The sequence below is a fragment of the Camelina sativa genome, chromosome 14 (genome assembly GCF_030686135.1).
Source record: "Camelina sativa cultivar CO46 ecotype springtype chromosome 14, ASM3068613v1".
Classification (NCBI taxonomy): Eukaryota; Viridiplantae; Streptophyta; class Magnoliopsida; order Brassicales; family Brassicaceae; genus Camelina; species Camelina sativa.
In genome coordinates, this window is record NC_141893.1 from 1,157,690 (window position 1) to 1,174,351 (window position 16,662).

Here is a 16,662-nt window from a genome sequence, read left to right on the forward strand (position 1 = left end):
AACCATTTAATTGTCGGTTCGGTTCGGTTCGGTTTCGGTTAGTTTGGATATAGATTTTTACTAACCATTCGGGTATTTGAAGAATTTCGGTTCGGTTCGGTTTAGTTTTTTTCGGTTCGGTTTCGGTCGGTTATTTGGTTATCGGTTATTTTGCCCAGCCCTATCTAACGCGCTTGGAAAGTTTGAATCCGAACTTTGCGGTTAGGGGCTCGAAAGTCACAGGTCACAAGTTCGCTTGTAACAGATCATTCTATTGTTAGTTTATCAAAATTAGAACTCAATTATGTATTGACGCTTTTACTATATTAAAAGATCATTATTATAATGTGTCTGCTCGACGTGCTAAACATGTTACAAGCGAAGCACACACCAAAGCACGAAGAAAGGACAAACAAAGTGAACAAGCTTTAAGATTTCGACTTTTAAAACTGGTCCAACCACAAAAGGACCAAGAGTTGGACTTAATTGCTTTGTCTTTTCCTTTCGACTCCTCTAGCTTCAAGCTTCAGGTAGCTTGATTTGTGCTTAACTTGGACCATAAGAGCACACAACTATCTTGACTTGTTCTTCGTTAAAGCAAGTAAGTTTACCTAGAGGCTTTGCTGATGGGTTTCCATTGCCGACGACGACGCTCGTTAAATAAACATTAATTGTAATCCATCATCACGATCATACCCGAAACTCCCCTAATTCTCTTGCTTCTGCTAATTCACCAAGGTGCATCTATGTAAAGCTCCCACTTTTGAATAAAGTGTTCCAGTGTTAGTGTTTGCTAGTTAAACGCACTGATCTCATGGATTCCAAGGGAACCTTGAGAGACACTCCTCTACCAAAGCCATATTGGAAGATTAGAGACATCACCATCATCGCCAATGGATGAGCCTCTGGTGACTCAAATATAGCATAGATTCTTTTATTTTTTATTTTTTTGTGTGCAACAACATAGGTTCAAATTACTCGTGCTTATAGAACTGTGAAAAAGGGTAAAACATAGTCATTATTTACCTGCCCACCAGAAATAGCTTTCAAAACAGTGGCTTTCCAAGAGCGATATGTCCAATGGTTCCTGAAATATAACAATATCATCTTTAGGTTCTATGCATGGTTACTGCCTAACTGGAGACTGACTTCCCTTCCATCGTTTAGATCTCCATCTAATGTAGAGAATCAATAGACTTATTATTTGCAGCTTTAATACTAAGAACGTGAAAACTCATGAACATAATCCTAATCTAAATCCTTTGTAATTACCAATATCAGTTTGGTCGTTGGATTCATCAAAGACCTGCAACAATATTATGCTTTAAAAACAGAGAACGATGAAATTACAAATTTTGAACATAAAAGTGGTATAGCTAAAAAAGAAAACAAAAGACGCTTACATTGTTATAGTAACCCATGTCGACACAAGGATTTGTGAAACCGAAACCTCAAACACTAATCTGACGAAAAACGGGTTGGATTTAACAATTACCTGCATCCAGATAGCATCCAGATAGATAGCATTTCAGATAGATCAACAATAAGTGATATGCGTAATGAGACACAAACCAGTAAGTTATGAAGCAGCAAACTAATAACAGAGAACCTAATATCTCCACCAAGATAACAGAATTAGTGAAGAGTATCATTTGCTTCAGGACAGATAAATAAAACAATAGCAAATACTCTCCAATTTCCCTAAATTATGATGAACGATAGAAAGATCAAATACCTTGGACGAGAAAAAACTACTGCGTCTTCGTGCCATGTTTCTACAAAGTCCCTAATGAAACAATCCTGCATATATAGAGCCGAGAAGAGAATTACACTTGAGTGAAAACGATGCAAGAACAAAGATGGTGAAGTGAGGAATGAATGAGACCACATTATATGAGAAGAAGATTATAAAGAAAATGAAAAGAAAAAAAAGCAAACCTCTGGTGGTTTAGGGAGAGCTTAAGAGCCCCACGAAGTTGCAAAGTTTCACCTTTTGGAGGACATGTAACCTCTCCATGTTTACACTCTTTGGCCGCTCTAGTGGCAGTCCAAGAGCCCGGTCCCATATCAGCTGAAACGAGAAAGAGAAAACAGTATCACAAAGATGAGTGTGGTTTTATTCAAAGAGAATCGTCAATAGCGCAAAAGTATGTCTGTGTATGTACCTGTGAGCAGATGACGAGACTCCTTGAGACAGCCAAAAAGCACAGTGTAGTATCTATATTTGAAAGAAAGGTCACTCTATTAACTATAACCAAGATTCAGTAAAACAAAGGCCCAGTGAAACATACGTTTTTGATATCCCAGCACCAGAATATAAATCAAAGTGAGAGTACCTGATGTTCTGTCTTTCCTGAATCCTTATTGCTTCTCTGGTGATTCCGCTAGTAACTCTGGGTTCTCCCATTCCCCTGTCAAACAGATTTAAAACCAAGAATAAGACAGCCAAAATCAAGTTTATGAAATGTTTTTTGTCTGTGTAATGGAATGGAACAGAGAAAATACCTGTTGTCATCACTTCCATCATTGCTTCCATGACTAAAATATTCTTTTCCGCTTCTAGAATTTGTGCTCGACTTATTTTCCCCATTCCGGGTCTCATTCCAATTTCCAAGAAGTCAAACCAGCACGTGTCTGCTTTAGGAAATCGTTGATGTCAGAACTCATTATCTTCTCGACGCATCAATAAAGACAGATGAAGAAGAATTCAGTGTAGAGAGAGAGTGAGGGGAAGGTAAAAATAAAGTTTTGATAGTAATTTTACTGAGAAAGAACTTACAACTTGTGTTGCCTTCTATACAAATGAAAGCACATCTCCCATTCGATCTGGATAAAAAGGTTCCAAGATCCTTCATTCGCTCTCCACGTCCTACCAGTTTAATTGGTTTTCCTGATACCTATCGACCCTCAGTTAAAGAGTATACTATCAACATAAAACGTTGGTTAAGTAACTTTCTATGACCTATTGATCACAGAAGAAGAAACAAACCTCCTTGACACTCAAAGCAGCACCACCTCTTGTCACCTGAGCAGCAATCAACACAGGTGTAGTGTAACTAAGAAGGGAACATATCAAGGCAGATTTAAAGAAATTAAAGAGGTGGAGAAATATATCTTACCCAATACTCTCCAGATGATTAACAATATCATAGATATGGTCGTCGTCTCTCTGGACTCCAGAAACAAACCCCAATCCAATCTCTGGAATAGGATTTGACAATCGTTGTGTAAGATTGCATCGTCTAGAGAAGGAAGAAGATATTAGTTAGTTTCTCTATTGTGTGTGCAAAGAAGAATAAACTTTAACGGGGCTGAATTAGACTCACAACTTATGTATGGGGAGAATTTGAAGTGGACAAGGAGGAAGACTCACAACTTGTCTCGAGTGACCTCAGCAAAGCACACATCACAAGCTCTCCGCAAATGATCCTGCAAAAAAAATGGATTTCATATCAGAAAGACAAAAACAAGACAAGGGAGTAGAAACCAAAATGTTGCAGCAAAACATTACTTGTCAATCAGACCTTCAAATGTTTCCATGGAGCAGATGATGGGAGCCCACGTACAGTAACTGCCAAAAAAAAAAAAAAAAAAAGGCATTCAAGAATCAAAAGAAGTGAAGTGAAGTGAGGCCAAATATTATAAAATACCAACTTCATCTAAGAGCAAGTAAAACAAACCTCAGTATTCAGAGTGTCTTCTTATAACTTCCACTAGGATCACTGAAGATGCCTGTGTACGCTGGTTGGTACTAGTTAGTAAATCTGAAAATCTAAGTGAAACGAAGAAAGAGAGAAGAACAGAGTTAACTTACCTGCTTAAGTCTTCTTCTTCTTCACTCTTCAACCCATCTCTCTGAGATAAAGCAGACTTGAGTATTCTTCTTCATTCTTCATTTCTCCATGTTTACACTCTTTGGCCGCTCTTGTGGCAGTCCGGTCCCATATCAGCTGAAACGAGAAAGAGAAAACAACATCAAAAAGATGAGAGTGAGTTTATTCAACGAGAATTGTCAAAGCGCAAAAGTAGTGTATGTGTATGTACCTGTGAGCAGATGACGAGACTCCTTGAGACAGCCAAAAACCACAGTGTAGTATCTATATCTGAAAGAAAAGGTCATTCTATTAATTATAACCAAGATTCAGCAAAACAAAGGCCCAGGGTTGGTCAGACTCAAGTGATATACGATGCAGTTTTTTACCTTGCTCTCGGTTAGATAATAATAGTTCAGCAGCACTCCGCTATGAGCAGCAACGTTAGGCCATGGTGTTTCTTAAACCTGTACTTGGTCAAACACCATCAATCCAATAGAATCAGTTTTGATTCTTGAAAGCACCTCCACGATCTGCAAATAGAGAATAAGAAGAAGAACCATTAAATGCTAATTCGCAATTATAATAGAATTGTTATACCTCTACTTGCTCGGTCAAATCAGAAGAAACGCCATGGAAACAAACAACCTCCCCCTCCGATCAACCTAAAATTGGACCAAACTCGTCACTAAGAAAAACATAACAAAAGAGATTTAATGAAATTAGAAAAAGAAAAGTGGAGAAACAAATCTCACCGCAACACTCTCCGGAAGATTAACAATATCATAGATACCGTTGTCGTCGTCGTATCTAGACTCCTGAAACAAACCGCAATCCAATGTCCAGAATAGGATTGGACCATCGTTGTGTAAGAATGCATCACCTAGAGAAGGAAGAAGAAACGACAAAAACCATTCCAAAAACAGAAGAAGATATCAGTTAGTTTCTCTATAGTGTGTGAAACGAAGAATAAACTTGAAAGGGGATGAATTAGACTCACAACTTATATGGAAGGGGAGAATTTGAAGTGTACAAGGAAGAAGACGCACCACTGTCTCGAGTGCACTCAGCAAATCACACATCACCAGCTATCCCCGCATATGATCCTGCAAAAAATGGATTCCATATCAAACAGACAAAAACAAGATTAAGGAGTAGAAACCAAAAAGTTGCAGCAAAACATTAGTTGTCAGATGAACCACCATGGAGTCTTCTAACTCCCATAAGGATCACTGAATATGTCTCTGTATAGCGGTTAGTAAAACTCAAACATCCAAGTGAGAAGAAGCAAGAGAGAAGAATAGAGTTAACTTACCATGAAATCAGATGAACCACCATGGAAAGAAACAACTTGCTCTTCCTCCGATCATCGGTTGGCACCATATCTTGCTAATTCATCAACGATCCTGTGAAGAGACGGTGATGTATGTTTTATCAATGAAAAACAAAAATCTAACATGAACAAGAAGAGGATTTTTTTACCATTGAACAAACCTTAAGCAGTTTCGAGTCTTCTTCTTCATTCTTCAATCCATCTCTGACCTGCACATATAGAGAATTAGAAGAAACCATATACATAGTTAATTTTGCAAGTGGGAATCAAACAAACAACTTAAAAGAGAAAAGCAGAAGACAAACCATAAATCCCCAACTTCTGAAACATCATTCATTCATCAAACCATCTCACCCCGATCTGCACATAGAGAATTAGAAGAAGAAACCATCGTTACCCTAAAAATAAAAACCCCAAAAAGATTTTAAATACTCACAACTATGGACAAAACAGATAAAGAAACGAACAAAAAGGACATATCAACAGTTGTTTCACTATATCGAAAAAGAGAGAGTAAATATGGGAGATTAGGAAGACAAACAAAAAGAAGACTCCACAATCAAACCATCACTGAGAGATCTTAGTACCAGAAACCACAAAAGGTCTTGCGCTTAAGCAAGTCATCATCATCATCTCCACTGATGCCTTTCTCTGCTAGTCTAGAGCAAATTTGACAATCCTTGAGGATGATGCAACAAACAAACAAAAGACATGCATACCAATAGGCAATAGTTAGCTAGCTAGAGACAAAAAGATAAGAAACAAAATAACAAGACATATATAATAAGCAAGTCTAAGCTCATGGCTGCAAACTTACACGTATTGCAGCTAGTTGCGATCCATCCTTTGACAAAGCTTGCTGTTCAGGAGTAATTCCAAAAGAAGACCTGCAACAAAGAGAGAGAGAGAGAGTGAGAACCCCCCCCCCCCCCCCCCCCCGCCAAAAAAAAAAGGAAAGAAATAGTTAAAATCAAACAGAGAGTTACAAGGATGAATAAAAACCCAAGAAGATCTTAGTACCCTCATCCTCAATCAAACCATCAGGGAGAGATCTTAAGTACCCTCCTCCTCAATCACCGATCGATCAATACTACAGCACAATCAAACCTGGATTAACAATAATAATAGGAACTATGAGTAAAATAAAAGGAATTCGAGTGAAGAAGAAAAAAAACCCTAGAATATCGAAATCAATTTAGAGATCAAACCCTAGAAGAAGTTGAGATTTCAGAGACGAAAGCCACGCTTCCAAAAGCACCTGCGAGAGACAGAATGAGAAGAAGAAGAAGAAGAAGAAGAAACACAAAAAAAAAAGCAATCACCGAAAGATCAAAGCCAAACCCTAGAAGAAGAACTCACCCAGAGGCCGGGGGAGCGATAATCAGATAATAAAATTGCTTTCAAAACACACCTGTAAGAAGAGACGAAGAAACAAAACAAAAATCAGAGACGCGTTAAGAAGAAGAATAACAGAGCGATGCAATTGGATTGAGAGAGAGAGAGACCAAACCCTAGAAGGATAGGAACGAAACCCTAGAAGAATAGGAACGAAACGAGATGATCATCGGTTTTGAAAACCAAAATTAGAGACTCGCCGAAGAATACACAAACGAAGAAGAAGATGAAGATGAAGATGAAGAGTGTACGTTGTTGAGTGGAAGCAGAGACAACAAAATAAATACTACTACTAGTGAAGAAAGAAAGAGTGGAGGCATTTATTTATAGATAAATATTATTGTTATGACGGTCACGATTTCATTCACTAAACTAGGGTTTCGACGGTCACGATTTCCTCACTTACCCTATTTCCTTTTTCCAACTTTCTTCTTATTGGACTGGGCTGACTATTATTAATGGACAAAATTTAACCAAACAACATTGAACAAATCCTTCATTATATGGGCTGAGTAAGCACTTAATGGGCTGGGCTTACTACTCCATCATTATTGATATATATATATATATGTCTTTTCTTTTTCTTTTTTTGTCGGCTATATATGTCTATTTTTTAAACCTTGTCGTTTCTATCTTTTCCCTTTTTCGTTATTCAATGTTTTTACACAGAACCTTCTTATATATGAAGAGGGTTTGACCAAACCGAGATTAAAGACTCGGTTAGCATAAAACCGTTCTAAATCAGTTTCCCCTCTACTGTAATATGCTCTGTTTTATATTTCTATGCGAGATACAGAAAGGGAGAGAAGGAACGTTTCCATTGATGATGCTACGGAAGCTGTGAGAGGTATTCTCATATAAACATCATTGCATTTTTGTATTTTCTGAAAATGATTAAAATTGGGTTTCAAATCTTCAGGAAGGAAATTACTTGTTCGGTTTGGTTTTCGCTGAAGGAGGAGTCAATGCCACAACCTCTGTGACGATCAGAGGGTTTCAGTTAACTTTAAAAAAACAATAGTGCGCAGTAATGAATCAATATTGTCATCTGTTTGGTTTTGGTTGACGGAGAACCTCTAGACGGTCAGAGGGTTTCAGTTAACTTAAAAATACAATCGTGCGCAGTAATGGAAATTCTTAAACCCAAACGATGATTCTTAAAAAAGTCACGTAAGTCAAAAAGTATCATCATCAAGCAAAGTCCTAAACTTGACACGCCTTTTCACACTACCCATTCTCTCATAACCAATCCCTATTTTGCTATGCATTAGCTTCATTGCTAAATCTGCTTTCCCCACTTTCCTCAATGCATTGATCATCACTGTCCTGATCCTCCCTGGCACTTCTCTTCCTCTCTCTGTTATCCCATCTGCCAATTTACATGCTTCCTTTATCCTACCAGCTTTACACAGTGTATTGATCATATCTTCACACGCTGCATCAAGTATCACACCCATTGGAGCTAACTCATCCAGAATCTTACACGCTCTCGCCACTTTTCCCGACAGACAAAGACCAGTCGATAACGCCCTGAAGCAAGCTGCCGTTGGTGTTATCCCTTTATCTATCATCATATCCCAAAGCTTTAACGCCTCTTCGTTTCTATGTTCTTTGAACATTCCCGATATGAGTATTGTGTATGTATAAACCGTTTGATCACAACCTTCTTCTTCCTCCATTCTCTTAAACAGCGTTATCGCGTCATCCACTTTCCCATGCTTTGTAAACGCGTCGATCAGAGCATTGTAACAGTATGAATCCCTTGTGCATCCTTTTTCAGACATTTCTTCAAAAAGCCTCTCAGCTTCATCTATTCGACCAGCTTTTCCTAAACCGTCAATAAGAATAGAATAAAACATTGAATTGATAGCCAATCCATTAAACCGGCAAGTCTGGAAATAGTCCAACGCCTCTTCCACTCTCCCGTTTTTACACAAACCATTAACAACAACGGAATAAGTCACCACGTCCGGTTCAAACCCTTCGTCTATCATTCTATGTAAAAGCCTTATCGCGTCTTCAACACTTCCACTTTTCGCATAACCATCAATCAAAACCGTGTATATAGCTACATTTGGTTTAGACCCTTTACGGATCATACTCTCGAAAACAGCATACCCTTCATTCAATTTCCCTTCCTTACAAAGTCCACCAATCACCAAGCTAAACGCATGAGGCGGGACTTGAATTCCCTTCTCATCCATCTCTTGATACAAAGCCACACAAGAACCAAAGTCACTATCTGCATAACAAGCCTGGATCACTGTCATATACGTAATCTTATCAGCCTCAAGGCCTCTCGTCTCCATATCTCTAAGCTTCTCCAAAGCTTTCTGTGTCTGCCCTGCTTTACAATAACCCTTGATCATCGTGTTATAAGTCACAACATCTGGTTTGATCCGCCCACTTTCCATAACCTCAAAAACGCGCTCTGCAGAATCAACAAACATCGAGCTCACTAATCCATTCATCAAAAAGTTATAAGTATACAAAGTTGGCTCAATCCCATTCTCTTTCATTTTGCGCCAAACCCACAACAACTCCTCAACCATTCCAAGCTTCCCAAAACTCTTAATCAGATCATTTGCCGCAGCAACAGTCATAGGAAACTCAAACTTCCTGATTTCACAACAGAGAGACCTAATTCTATCCAAATCTTTTGCCAGAGCTAATACATCAACCAAGGAGACATAACACTCGAGGTTATGCGTATACTTCTTCTGCTTACCCGCCCAACCGAAGAATCTCCAAGCAACACTTGGTTTCTCTTGAATCTCATCGGACTTCAACACAAACGAAACAAAACTGGGCGATAGTTTGATAAGGAACTTTCGGCAGAAACCGTCTAGATTCGATTCCATGGAATCTGAGCCATCTAAAAGGTTGAGAATTTGGCTTACCCATGGAGATGGCTGGAGATTTCGATTCGATTTCACCAAATCGGAGACATCGTTAAAGGGTTCTACCCATTCGGGAGGAGGAAGTGAGCTGCTGCTATTGAACACCCACCTAACACTTCTCCCTGAGCAATTTGAATCATCACCCAACAACAAGCCGTCATTTTTGTAAAGACAGAGAGATTGTGAAGAAGACTGCGGACGATTCAGAAGAGCTACACAAAAGTGCTTCCGGTAAAATCTTCGCATCGGTAATATCTATCGTCAAGCCGCCGGTGAGGCAGGGACATTTAGTTATATAGTACTCTCGAACACTCAGTTTTTCAATTTTTAATAGAATGTGCAAGCTGCAACAGTCAAATGGTCCCATGGTCTAGTGGTCAGGACATTGGACTCTGAATCCAGTAACCCGAGTTCAAGTCTCGGTGGGACCTTTTTTAATATCTCACAATGTTTTAATTCTTTTTTTTTAGAGTTCATTCAAATACAGACAGATTTTGAGACAGAGACCAAAAGACCTAAAACATTTACTTACATATGCTTTCCACAGGCATTTCACTTTAAGAATAAAAGAAGGCTAAGTTGACCAGAAAACATTTTTATTTCCCTCACCAAAATCAGTTCAGAAAATAATCAAAAGCCAGGTCTCAACAAGTCTTCTGGTTTCTCTCCAGGAAATCTCGGAAGTTGAACAAGAGTAACACCATCTGAGTTCATTGCTTTACTCCATCTGAGTTCACTCGAGTAACACCTTCTAGTCCCGACCAGTTCTGTTCTCCTTCCGTCGTTGTCTCTTTCTTTGCATTACCAGTCTCCGCAATCACATTAACGTAACTGTTGCTTTCTTGATCCGTTGATGATGATCTGACTGTGACGTTTCTCTGAAGACACGGTTCTGCTCCCTGGCTTTCATCTGATTCTGCTGCGTTTGTTGCTGAAGAGAAGCCTTGTTCTTCGTTATCTGATGACTCTGAGTCCATTCTGCCGTCTAGAAACAAACACACAACTGCACAGTCATCCATCTTCGAAGTCGGGTACTTAAGTTTCCATTCGCGTACAGCTGAATCCACCACGAGCCTAGCCGCTGATGCCCGGCTTGAAGCTGATGCTACGACTTCAACCACTTCTTCGTTGCTTAGCACATCCCAGACCTATCAAAACACAAAGGTTGGAATCATCAGTAAAAATAAATTCATATTGATAATGCTTAGAAGAATCTTTAAAAGTTCATTGCTTTACTCCATCTGAGGCCAAGACAATGAACTGATCTCTCTCTGTAAGAACACGGTGAGAGAACTCTGGTATAGAAATCACACCGTAGTCTTTCAGACAGAAATCACCGAAAGCTCTTGCCATGGCTAATCCAGGAGCATTATCAAATGGTAGCCAAACTCGTGAAACCTCTGGCTCGTCTTCTAGTGCAAAGACACGACCTTTACACTGTTTGATCCTCTCGGCTTCCCCTATTTAACAATATCTAAAAAGTCAGACTAAATGAAAAGGTAGAGATGGAAGCAAATATCACAAAATGTTGTTAAAAGCATAGTACTTGGTAAGTCAGGCTTCAAGTCAACTGTTAGCTGAACTGCAATCATCGAATTGTTGTTGTCTTTGGACCCAAGTATCGCCCGAGAATCCCCAATGTTTCCCATGAATAAATTTGATCCCTGAAACAATCAAAACACATCAAAACCGATACTTGGAAACACCATGGAAGTCCCGAGGAAGATTGATTTTGAAGCCAAAAATAAATAAAAAGATGTCAAGATTACCTGTTTAATGATTGTAACAGCAGTACAGCCACTGCAGAAGCATTCTAGATTAGGATGAGATCGCAGTTCCTTATCCATAGCATTGAATGATTTCAAGAAAGCTTCTTCCCATAAGATATTCAAATTATTCTCCTCAGTAGTAGATTCTTCCTTATCAGCTTCTAGGCTATCGGGTTTGCTTGTACGAGTTCCTGTGGATCCGTTTTGCTTTGACTTAGTGGAATTTAGGAGAGCCAGCAACTTCACAGGCAATGAGTCTCTCACTTTACGAGCAACAAGATGACCATGGGGACCATGTCCATCAAACACGCCACAAAAGGTAACATCTTTCGACATAAAATCCTACGAAAAAAAGACATAACCAAATCCTACTTACTGGGGGAACACAAAGTTTTAATAAACATCATTAAGGAAGAATAAGAAGAAGAACTCACTTCCCAAACGATCATGGCGTCCTGATTAATACCCTTGCGTCCCTGTTGAGTAAAAATACAAGAACTCCTACTCTTTCCATTGCCGATGATTCGATTCGGGATAGAGACCAAGTTATGAAGCGAAACGATGCGGTCTGAAAAAGCTCCCTTCCCCATTTTGCTCCCACAACATCCCATCCCGAGACACGGTCGATGCATAGACTCTTCATTGCTCCACGTACTCTTAGAGACACAACCCCCCATTGGTCAATGCAAGCATACACTATGGATCTGATCACAGAGAGATTGTGGAAAATGGATAAAAAGACTTCTCCTTTTATTCCAAAACCGGATCCCCAACCCCCAATGTAAAAGGCTTTAGCAACAGATTTGGTCAAATCAAAAGAGCTTTAACACAAGTTCTATTTTTTCTATATTAAATACTCTTTGTGGGCAAAACCTTTTCTTCGAATCTTGGTCAATGATGATGCATGGACCGTGAGCTGAAAAAATTGATCTAGTGATTAGTTTATTGCAAAGTTCCAAAAGAGAAAAGCAGACGCAAACAAGTCATAAAGAAGAAAACCCAGCATGTGATTTTAGTAATAGAATATAAAGATATTTACTAAACAGCCTGTCCTAATTGTTTGGCATTGGACCATCCTTAAGACTCTCTTATGGCTCCATGTTTTGTAATGTTTCCACTGAATAAACTAATCAAAACTAAGAATCCAAAAGACAGGAAAACAGAAAAAAAGCATACAAACCAAGAACAGAGGGTTTCCCAATATGTCTCATAGAATCACATGAATCCAAACAATTGTTATTGGGGCAAATTGCAAGAGAAACAAGTTTCCATACAACTCTTGACTTCTGAGAAAAACAAAAGTGAAAAGATTTTTCAAGAATTATTGTTTAAGAAGAGTCTGATCTTAAACCCTGCACTAGACACATTTGGTTTGATTACAGGTTCTCATATATTGACTCCCTTAAATCATCAATTATTTATCCGTTGAGAAAAAAAACTGATGATGCAAATCTCCAAAGCTTTATCTAAGTAGTTTGAGCAAAAAAAAAAAAAACTTTATATAGGGTTTATATAAGAAAGACATATATAGCAATGCTGCAACACAACGAAACCCTAATGGTGAAATTCCACAGATTCTAATAAATGTCTAAAAACAGAGGATTTCATGATTCTTTTTACTAAACTTTCTTCGTGGCTCATAAATTTGGACATTGTAAAGTGGACAGAGAGATGAAATAAAAACCCCAAAAGAAAAAGAGAAGAAAAAAGGTGGGATTTTTAAGTGTAAAAAGCGATTAACTTTTTAATGAATCCAATTTTAGATAAATGGATCTGCGAAAGATTCAATAACTTTCCTCGACAACCCCAAACAAGTGCAGAGTGGAAAAAAAAAATAAGAACAAACCAGGATCATCAGAGAAGATCCTTCTACTAAACGAGCCAAGCCAAAGATTACACACAATAGAAGAAACAAACGACAAAAAAATGTAAGGAATTTGAGAAAATCAAAGCAAAAAAAGAACGAACCTTTGAGTAGGAAGGATCATGAACAAATGATTCGCAGACAATGACTATGGAAGAGTGCGAAAGAGAGAGAAGAGAGAGAGTTTGAGATTGAGTAGTAGTAGTAGCAGTAGTTGTAATATGTGTAGTGGCAGAGATGGGTGAGAGGTCTCATTAATTGAAGAAAGCGAAGAAGCAGAGAGAAGAAGATAAAGAAAACAAAAGAGGCTTCGCCACAGAATCTTTTCTGCTTCTCCCTTCTTTCATGTTTGATCCAAATCAAATTTTTATTATTTACTTTCCTATATGGTTACTTGTAATTTTGGCTTTTAATAAATAGTCCACACGTACCAAACAGAAAACGAGAGTTGAAAATTCAAAAAGTTCAACTTTATGTAAATGTAATTAATGGTGTTATGAATAATATCATGAATTATTTTATGCAATTCTTTTTGCATGTTATATAAATAAAATATAATACATGAACATTGTGACATTATTATCATATACATCAAACTCGTAGAGATGTTTATACATTTTTTTATTTCTTTTTTTTGCAACAACGTGTAACTTAAATTGGGATGTTGATGTATCAACCATAGTATAAATTATGAGGTTATGTCATGTTTTAGAAATGTGTTAATACTTTGATAGTTAATGTGTAATAGTAGCATGCGATTTGCTTTTTATTCTAGCTTACTTTTGTTTTTTAGGGTGTCCTAAATAAAAGCAAGACGACAGAAGAGACGAGAATTGACTGACTTGCAAAGGTTTGGAAAGAGAGATGAGTTGTTCAACTTTGCTCCACATCCTATAATCAATCCAACTTGTTCTTTTGTTCCTTCATTATTTTCAGTTAAAGTTTCATGCATTTTCTTTCACCCACCCAAACACTGCATTAAAAAAGAGGGAGAGAGAGAGAGAGAGAATTAGATGTGTGTTTTTAAGGCGAGAACTATATGGTTTGTTAAGTCAAACAGAGATGCAAATAAGATGTTTAGCTTCTTGAGTTATTAAAATGCAATAACTGAATAATGGGAAAGATAATCAGTTTCTGTTTTAAATATTTATGTTTTAGGGAATCATGATATCCACAACACTTGTTATTAATTTGATTTCATTTGTTTATTTTTTTTTGCGAAGTGATTTTTGTAACAATGAAACCTAAAGGACAGGTTGGTTGGTAGATCATGACTATAAATGTGTAAAATTAGATGGAGTTTCAAAGCTTTTTTTCCCATTTGGTTGTGTTGACAAATCGTTCACGGCGTTCCCGCGTTGGCCTTTAGCTTTCGTTTTCTTTTTCCTTTTTCCTCTCTTTTCACACTTGCCCAATCAAAGTCGATTTAATTAAAAACAGCTTATTATTTATTGCACGTATACCTTTTATTCCAAAACACTTTTTTACATATACATTCATATTTCTCCACGCTTATTCTTTCTCTTATTAAATCGTAATTATTATAGATTTTGCCATTCACCCAATTTAAAAATCTAGAAGAGTAGTACATACATTACAATCATAAATAAACTCAATTGATTAAAACATGGATGATGGATCCATGTTGTGTCACATTGGAACAAGATTCTTTATCTTTAAACTGTTTTTAGTACAGATCACGTCTATTCGATTGGGAAATGTTATCGACCTATCTTGGTTGCACATTTGGAATATATATATTGAAATTGCACTTCATCTAAATTTTGTGGTAGTTTAAAGAAATAGAGAAACACAAAAGGGTTCATCATTAATCATCATCCCATGTGTATGACAGCAAGAGAATGTCACGTGTTTGTGGGTCAATTTAACCGAATGCTTCATCCTCTTAACTGCATTATCAAAAACTGTACTACAATGCTAAGAGGCCACGCAGTAAAAGGACTCACCACACCACACCACACCTCATCATCAGGTGGGGTTCGAATTATGGGCTTCGATGGTTTAATTTTGAGTATATGGGCCTTATCTCTAATTTGGGCTTTACATATAAAAAAACAAACGAAGCTCAAAAGTGTAAAAAGCAGAAACAAAATCATGACCTGGCAAGTGGGACCCAGAGAAGATCTACAACAAAGAAACTCATTGCTTTACTTTCATGTCTGATCCCTCTCTCAATCTAGATAAGAAGATAAGGAGGATGGACACGTGTCACAAATCCAACACCCCGAAACACATTTTCTCCGATTTTGTTACCAAACAACACACAAAACTCTGTCAGTCTTCATTCTCTTACTCCTTTATTTTTGTTTGCCCGAGTTCCGACAATGGCTTCAGCATCAGCGACAGCTACTCTTCTCAAACCCAATCCTCCGCCGCATAAACCGTCCATCACCGCCTCCGTATCTCCGCCTCTTCCTCCCCCACGTCGCAACCACCTCCTCCGCCGCGATTTCCTCTCTCTAGCGGCCACATCCACGGTTCTGATCCAATCAATCCAGTTTCTAGCTCCGGCGCCGGTCTCTGCCGCCGAAGATGAAGAGTATATTAAAGATACATCGGCAGTGATCAGTAAAGTTAGGAACACGCTTTCGATGGCGAAGACAGATCCGAATGTGGCTGACGCGGTGGCTGAGCTGAGAGAAGCGTCCAACTCATGGGTTGCCAAGTACCGGAAAGAGAAAGCTCTTCTCGGAAAAACTTCTTTCCGGGACATTTACTCGGCGTTGAATGCTGTTTCGGGTCATTATGTGAGTTTTGGTCCGACGGCTCCGATTCCGGCGAAGAGGAAGGCGAGGATTCTTGAAGAGATGGAGACTGCTGAAAAAGCTCTCTCAAGAGGCAGATAAAATCATTACAGTGTGAGAGACCTAACAATTTCTTGAATTCGCTTTTTTTTTAAAAAAAAATGCCAATCATATTTATATTAGAAGAGAAACTTGAATTCGCTTTGCTCTCTCATGCACCTTTTTTTTTTTTGGTTTTTCCTGTGTAAAATACTTAATGTCCTGCATATGATAATTTGCTTAATTATCATTTATCAGAGATACTTTTTATCTAGTAAAATCAAAATCTATTTTCTCAATCGTTTACTGGAGCAATTCTCGTGTCCCCTTAACTCATAACTTCGATTTGTTTACACTTTCGTTGGTTTTGGTACTACATTTTTAGTTTGATTTGCATTTTTTTGTATTTCCATCTATTAGAAGTTCATGTTTCAAAAAGTAAAAAAAATTAGAAGAAAATCTCCAAAATTCATAAGTTGCATTACTGGATAATTTGCATTGGATGCTTCTCTCAAACTAACATATGAAAATCATTTTCTAATGGCCCATATTTGAAAGCCCACAAAGAGTGAGGTTTGATCATTTTAACTTTTTTAAGTGGCCACTCCTTTTTTTAGTCTACGACGAGCATACGAACATGTCACGTGCAGGGGCCACACGTGAACGACCACATGGTCATAATCTTGATTACTAGTAGTTTAGTACTAGTATAATAGTACTACTGATTTGCTTTTAGTGTAACCGTAGCCATAGCTGGTTTGCAATATTTTGCGAAGTTCGACGTAATTAATAATTTACACGAGTGT

General features: G+C 38.0%; 3 protein-coding genes, 1 non-coding gene and 1 pseudogene across 57 annotated transcripts; 2 read left to right on the forward strand and 3 right to left on the reverse strand.

The window, feature by feature from the left end:
* Positions 1 to 281: 281 nt before the first annotated feature.
* Positions 282 to 6,816, reverse strand: LOC104738851 (signal recognition particle subunit SRP54, chloroplastic-like). 50 transcript variants are annotated; one of them, XM_087483912.1, is made up of 29 exons: positions 6,635 to 6,816; positions 6,484 to 6,535; positions 6,333 to 6,382; positions 5,942 to 6,231; positions 5,712 to 5,803; positions 5,430 to 5,484; positions 5,286 to 5,333; positions 5,107 to 5,197; positions 4,792 to 4,897; positions 4,547 to 4,674; positions 4,392 to 4,456; positions 4,181 to 4,258; positions 4,024 to 4,082; positions 3,794 to 3,929; positions 3,660 to 3,711; positions 3,504 to 3,550; positions 3,353 to 3,408; positions 3,099 to 3,221; positions 2,969 to 3,004; positions 2,759 to 2,876; positions 2,485 to 2,613; positions 2,316 to 2,390; positions 2,145 to 2,197; positions 1,918 to 2,050; positions 1,715 to 1,779; positions 1,383 to 1,474; positions 1,252 to 1,285; positions 1,006 to 1,066; positions 282 to 826 (listed from the first exon to the last, which is right to left on the reverse strand). In XM_087483912.1, the coding sequence occupies exons 22-25, from the start codon at positions 2,384 to 2,386 to the stop codon at positions 1,755 to 1,757; spliced, it is 282 nt and encodes a 93-aa protein (XP_087340038.1). In that variant the 5' UTR covers positions 2,387 to 2,390; positions 2,485 to 2,613; positions 2,759 to 2,876; positions 2,969 to 3,004; positions 3,099 to 3,221; positions 3,353 to 3,408; positions 3,504 to 3,550; positions 3,660 to 3,711; positions 3,794 to 3,929; positions 4,024 to 4,082; positions 4,181 to 4,258; positions 4,392 to 4,456; positions 4,547 to 4,674; positions 4,792 to 4,897; positions 5,107 to 5,197; positions 5,286 to 5,333; positions 5,430 to 5,484; positions 5,712 to 5,803; positions 5,942 to 6,231; positions 6,333 to 6,382; positions 6,484 to 6,535; positions 6,635 to 6,816; the 3' UTR covers positions 282 to 826; positions 1,006 to 1,066; positions 1,252 to 1,285; positions 1,383 to 1,474; positions 1,715 to 1,754. The 50 variants fall into 50 exon arrangements, with proteins under 50 accessions (XP_087340038.1, XP_087340049.1, XP_087340037.1 ...); XM_087483923.1 differs by having other exon boundaries at positions 2,485 to 2,616; XM_087483911.1 differs by having other exon boundaries at positions 2,485 to 2,649.
* Positions 6,817 to 7,653: 837 nt separating this feature from the next.
* LOC104743136 (pentatricopeptide repeat-containing protein At1g03560, mitochondrial) lies at positions 7,654 to 9,778 on the reverse strand. The gene has a single exon (XM_087483878.1). The coding sequence runs from the start codon at positions 9,663 to 9,665 to the stop codon at positions 7,695 to 7,697; it is 1,971 nt and encodes a 656-aa protein (XP_087340004.1). The 5' UTR covers positions 9,666 to 9,778; the 3' UTR covers positions 7,654 to 7,694.
* TRNAQ-CUG (transfer RNA glutamine (anticodon CUG)) lies at positions 9,779 to 9,850 on the forward strand. The gene has a single exon. It is a non-coding gene; the product is annotated as a tRNA-Gln (tRNA).
* LOC104738852 (putative protein phosphatase 2C 1) lies at positions 9,850 to 13,440 on the reverse strand. Of its 4 annotated transcripts, none has more exons than XM_087483882.1 (8): positions 13,157 to 13,440; positions 12,062 to 12,104; positions 11,623 to 11,892; positions 11,189 to 11,530; positions 10,966 to 11,083; positions 10,656 to 10,879; positions 10,149 to 10,567; positions 9,850 to 10,113 (listed from the first exon to the last, which is right to left on the reverse strand). In XM_087483882.1, exons 3-8 carry the CDS (start codon positions 11,863 to 11,865, stop codon positions 10,050 to 10,052), a joined length of 1,410 nt encoding a protein of 469 aa, XP_087340008.1. In that variant the 5' UTR covers positions 11,866 to 11,892; positions 12,062 to 12,104; positions 13,157 to 13,440; the 3' UTR covers positions 9,850 to 10,049. The 4 variants fall into 4 exon arrangements, with proteins under 4 accessions (XP_087340008.1, XP_087340007.1, XP_087340009.1 ...); XM_087483881.1 differs by having other exon boundaries at positions 11,623 to 11,935; XM_087483883.1 differs by lacking the exon at positions 12,062 to 12,104 and having other exon boundaries at positions 13,157 to 13,390.
* A 1,502-nt stretch (positions 13,441 to 14,942) lies between these two features.
* LOC104738853 (photosystem II repair protein PSB27-H1, chloroplastic pseudogene) lies at positions 14,943 to 16,155 on the forward strand (annotated as a pseudogene). Its single transcript, XR_015579799.1, has one exon. The product of XR_015579799.1 is annotated as a photosystem II repair protein PSB27-H1, chloroplastic pseudogene (transcript).
* The last annotated feature ends 507 nt before the right edge of the window (positions 16,156 to 16,662 follow it).

Excerpts from the sequence above, each read along its gene's own strand:
- LOC104738851 (XM_087483889.1), bottom strand. The coding sequence starts at position 3,519 with ATGGAAACATTTGAAGGTCTGATTGACAA. Across the intron at positions 3,409-3,490 it reads TTTGAAGGTCTGATTGACAA|GATCATTTGCGGAGAGCTTG; the intron begins GTAATGTTTTGC and ends TTTTTTTTGCAG. Across the intron at positions 2,870-2,968 it reads CTGCTTTGAGTGTCAAGGAG|GAAAACCAATTAAACTGGTA; the intron begins GTTTGTTTCTTC and ends GATAGGTATCAG.
- LOC104738852 (XM_087483882.1), bottom strand. The coding sequence starts at position 11,865 with ATGGGGGGTTGTGTCTCTAAGAGTACGTGGAGCAATGAAGAGTCTATG. Across the intron at positions 10,568-10,655 it reads TTGTCTTGGCCTCAGATGGA|GTCTGGGATGTGCTAAGCAA; the intron begins GTAAAGCAATGA and ends GTGTTTTGATAG. Across the intron at positions 10,114-10,148 it reads GGTGTTACTCGAGTGAACTC|TCTTGTTCAACTTCCGAGAT; the intron begins AGATGGAGTAAA and ends AGATGGTGTTAC.
- LOC104743136 (XM_087483878.1), bottom strand. The coding sequence starts at position 9,665 with ATGCGAAGATTTTACCGGAAGCACTTTTGTGTAGCTCTTCTGAATCGT.